At 37.3% G+C, this 3,603-nt stretch overlaps 1 protein-coding gene across 1 annotated transcript; it reads left to right on the forward strand.

Annotated features, from left to right (window-relative positions):
* Positions 1–482: 482 nt before the first annotated feature.
* LOC143560668 (ethylene-responsive transcription factor 12-like) lies at positions 483–1,090 on the forward strand. Its single transcript, XM_077048923.1, has one exon. The coding sequence runs from the start codon at positions 563–565 to the stop codon at positions 956–958; it is 396 nt and encodes a 131-aa protein (XP_076905038.1). The 5' UTR covers positions 483–562; the 3' UTR covers positions 959–1,090.
* Positions 1,091–3,603: the final 2,513 nt, after the last annotated feature.

Below are 3,603 nucleotides of genomic sequence, written 5' to 3' on the forward strand. Positions count from 1 at the left end.
ATAACACATTTATGGAGATTTGGTACAACATCTTTTGATGAATCAGCGTTTTCCTGGTGAAAATGAAAACCAAAACGAGGGCAACGATGAATACGATGATTAAGATGACGACGACGATGGTGAAGACGATGACGACGAGAAGGGTGAAGATGACGACGACGACGAGGGTGACAATTGAGACGAGTAGTTTTGTTTTTGTTTTTATTTGAATGTAATATTTATTTAATAAAATATTATTATTATTATTTGTTCACTTTTATCAAAAATTAAAAAAAAAAAAAAAGTGTACAAGTGACTGTGCACAACGTGACGCATAATGCTTAGGGATAGAAAGCTATGACTACACTCTCTTTCTAAAAAACATAACTTTATCATGCATAAATGTGTGACATTATGACACAAATAATGATCTCATTAACACGAACTGCTCGGCAAACCAATGAAAAAAGCTGAAACCAATCAGGGAATCGGCTTCTTTTATTTGACCCACAGACACACATCCATGTTTCATTTCACCACTCTCTCTCTCCACCACTTTCACTCTCTAAAATAAAACTCATTCATGTCATCTCCTTCAGAATGCCACTACAGAGGCGTACGAAAGCGACCGTGGGGTCGTTACGCGGCGGAGATCCGCGACCCATGGAAAAAAACCCGTGTCTGGTTAGGCACATTCGACACGTCCGAGGAAGCCGCCATGGCCTACGACTGCGCTGCACGTTCTCTTCGTGGTCCTAAAGCCAAGACAAACTTCCCGCCACCGTCATTACCGTCGTCGGTGGCTCTAGGGCTTAACACGTTCTCATCCGGTCAGTATATACAATGGGTGGCGCCGCCGCCTGCACAGTTTCTTCGTACTAGTGCCGTGGCGGCGGATAATGGTGTGTCCGGGGAGTTTTCGACGGCGAGGCGCGGGCTGGGTATAGATTTGAATGAGCCTCCGCCTATGTGGATGTGAAATGTAGGACGGGTTTAGCTTTGGGATTAGAGTATGTTATGGTCGGGTTTTAGTTTTCTTGTTCTCATACCTGATTGTAAACCGTGTTTGGTATTATTTGTATTTTGTAACAATACTTATTAGTAAAATGAATGGATTTTAATGGATTACTTTGTTAAATATGGAAAAAGAAATGTTTATGTTTATGGTTCAAATAATAGGATTGAATATCACCTAATATACACATGTTACACAAAGGCAACAAATTATTTTTATTTCTTTTTAGAACAATGTGTTTTTATTACATCAAACCAGCGTGAGCTCAGGGGATATATAAGATGTTAACACCGTTGTATTACCGATTAATGCTTTTGCCAATCCTTCATAGTCGTGACCAACTGACCACAATATTATAAATCACGACTGTACATTTACGCACTTCAAGTTGATCAAGATACTTAGGTTTAGTTGTGTTTTGTTTTCCTTTCAAGTTTGCTCATTCTCCAAAGAAAATATATTTCTTGATACTGCTTTCTAAAAGTTAATAGAGGAAAAGACTACATAGCAAGGACTTTACCAAAGAGACAAACCCCAAACACATTATGCACAACTAACTTTAAACGAATAATATCTAGAAAATTATATAAAAATGTAATTTACAAAGTTAATGAACAATTTTTTTATAATTATATAAAAGGCTACGGGGTAAAAACCAAAAAGTCAGAAGACAAACTAGCAACGACTTTATAAGGTGAGACAACCTAAATGACAACATTATGCACAACTAACTTAGAAAATTAACAATATTTTGAACCCACGTTTCGCTGCGAAAGTGTCTGTTTGTATAGCTATAATTGTATGCATGCAGTAGGACTGATATTAACATAGCATATGTAGAGAACGACAGTTTAACAATTTTCCTTTTCTCCTTCTAATTAATCCCACGAATATATAATTACAATGGGATAGGTGTAAGTATGGAAATAATATCTCAATAAACTATACAGGATATTGGTAAATCAATATATACATCTATCTTATTCCTATTATACCCTCGCAGTTGAAGCGAGAACTGAGCGGATGTTGAGACTGGACCGGACCGAAAGTCTTCAAAATAGAGCTCGAGGTAAGCATTTCGTAAAGATGTATGTGATCTTGTATCGTGTTGGCATGTGAAGAATTCGAACGCAACCCTGTTGAGCCTGTTCGCGGACAAAATGAATGTTGAGTTCAATGTGTTTGGTGCGTTGATGCTGAAATGCGTTACCAGAGAGATAAATGTTGGGTCCATATTTGGTGGTTTGTACTTAGTTCTAAGTGTTGTTCGGTTTCGTGGTGGGCTATGTATGTAAACCGAGATCACTAAGGGATCTCGGTGGGTTTTGGGCTTTACTTTGGGCTCGATTGTTAGCTTCCCTATATATAGAGAATACTTATATAGGGTTTAGGGGTTGATCAGTTGGTGAGCAGTTATTGAATATTCTCATAGCCACCATCTAGAGAGCAATACGATTTTGTGTAATCTCATGTACCAGACGGTTTATTAATATAATCGTGTGCATTTGGAGTATTATCGTGTTTGTCATATTCATATTATTTCGTATCATTGTTCTTGAATTATCACTGTGTTAGGATTCCGCACTAACATAGTGTTCGAGTTGATATCATAGTTGTAGTGATCCAGTTTCGGGACTTACAATTGGTATCAGAGCCTTGGACGAATTCAGGCTCGTTATTGTGATATCAACGAATTCAAGAATTCTGTTATTTGGTGGCGTTAATTGGTTTTTCCGTCGAGTTTTGATCGTAGAAGAAGAGAAGGTTTAATTTTGGTGAAAGTTTGGTTTTCTTTTGGAAACAAATCAAATCCCATAAATCTCGGGAGTTTGTTACAGTTGAAATTCTGCAGATCCTCTAGTTCTCGGTCAAGATTAAATTTGCTGAACAAGTAATCATTGTTCTCTGACCAGAATAAGAGGTTTCGGCCAGATTAAAGGGTTTTCGGCCACTTTTGAACGTTCTCGGCCAGATTTGAGGGTTCTCGGCCAACTTTAATCGTTCTCGGTCAACAAAAAGGAGTTCTCGATCAACAAACAGTGTTCTCGGTCAAAGTTTTGGGTTCTCGGTCAACAAAAGTTTTCGGTCAACGCGTGTTCTCGGTCAAAGTTCACAGTTCTCGGTCAAGATCAAGGGTTCTCGGCCAAGTTTGAATTTTTGGCGGGAAAATTTTTCTTGAACGAAATTTTTCCAGAATACTCTTTATAAGTAAAAATTCATTTTTGAAAATTTTGGCGAAAATATTTTTTTTGGGTGATTTTCGGTGAATTTTTGGCGGGAAAATCGAAAAATTTGCTAGAATGAATTTTTTCTTAGACGCTTCTTTTGAGTGGGATATCTTTCTTGAAAATTTTGGCGATCATATTTTTTCGAAAAATTTTGGCGGGAAAATCAGATCAATTCCTTTTAAATACTCTATAGATTCTCCTCAACTCATCTCAATGTTTGGAGTTACTCTTAATCAGTCTACTCCCTCACAAGTAGCAAATTCATCTGAGCTAAGGTTTCAACTATGTTCTCTAAATTGTGGTGAAAAAATAGAAATGTATAAGCTCCATTTCGATAACCTAACTAGAGATATGAAGAGAATAAAATCTGAAGACTTTAAA

The sequence above is a fragment of the Bidens hawaiensis genome, unplaced genomic scaffold (assembly GCF_021521415.1).
Source record: "Bidens hawaiensis isolate Kalapana, Puna unplaced genomic scaffold, B.hawaiensis_p1.1 tig00020420_1, whole genome shotgun sequence".
Taxonomy (NCBI): domain Eukaryota; kingdom Viridiplantae; phylum Streptophyta; class Magnoliopsida; order Asterales; family Asteraceae; genus Bidens; species Bidens hawaiensis.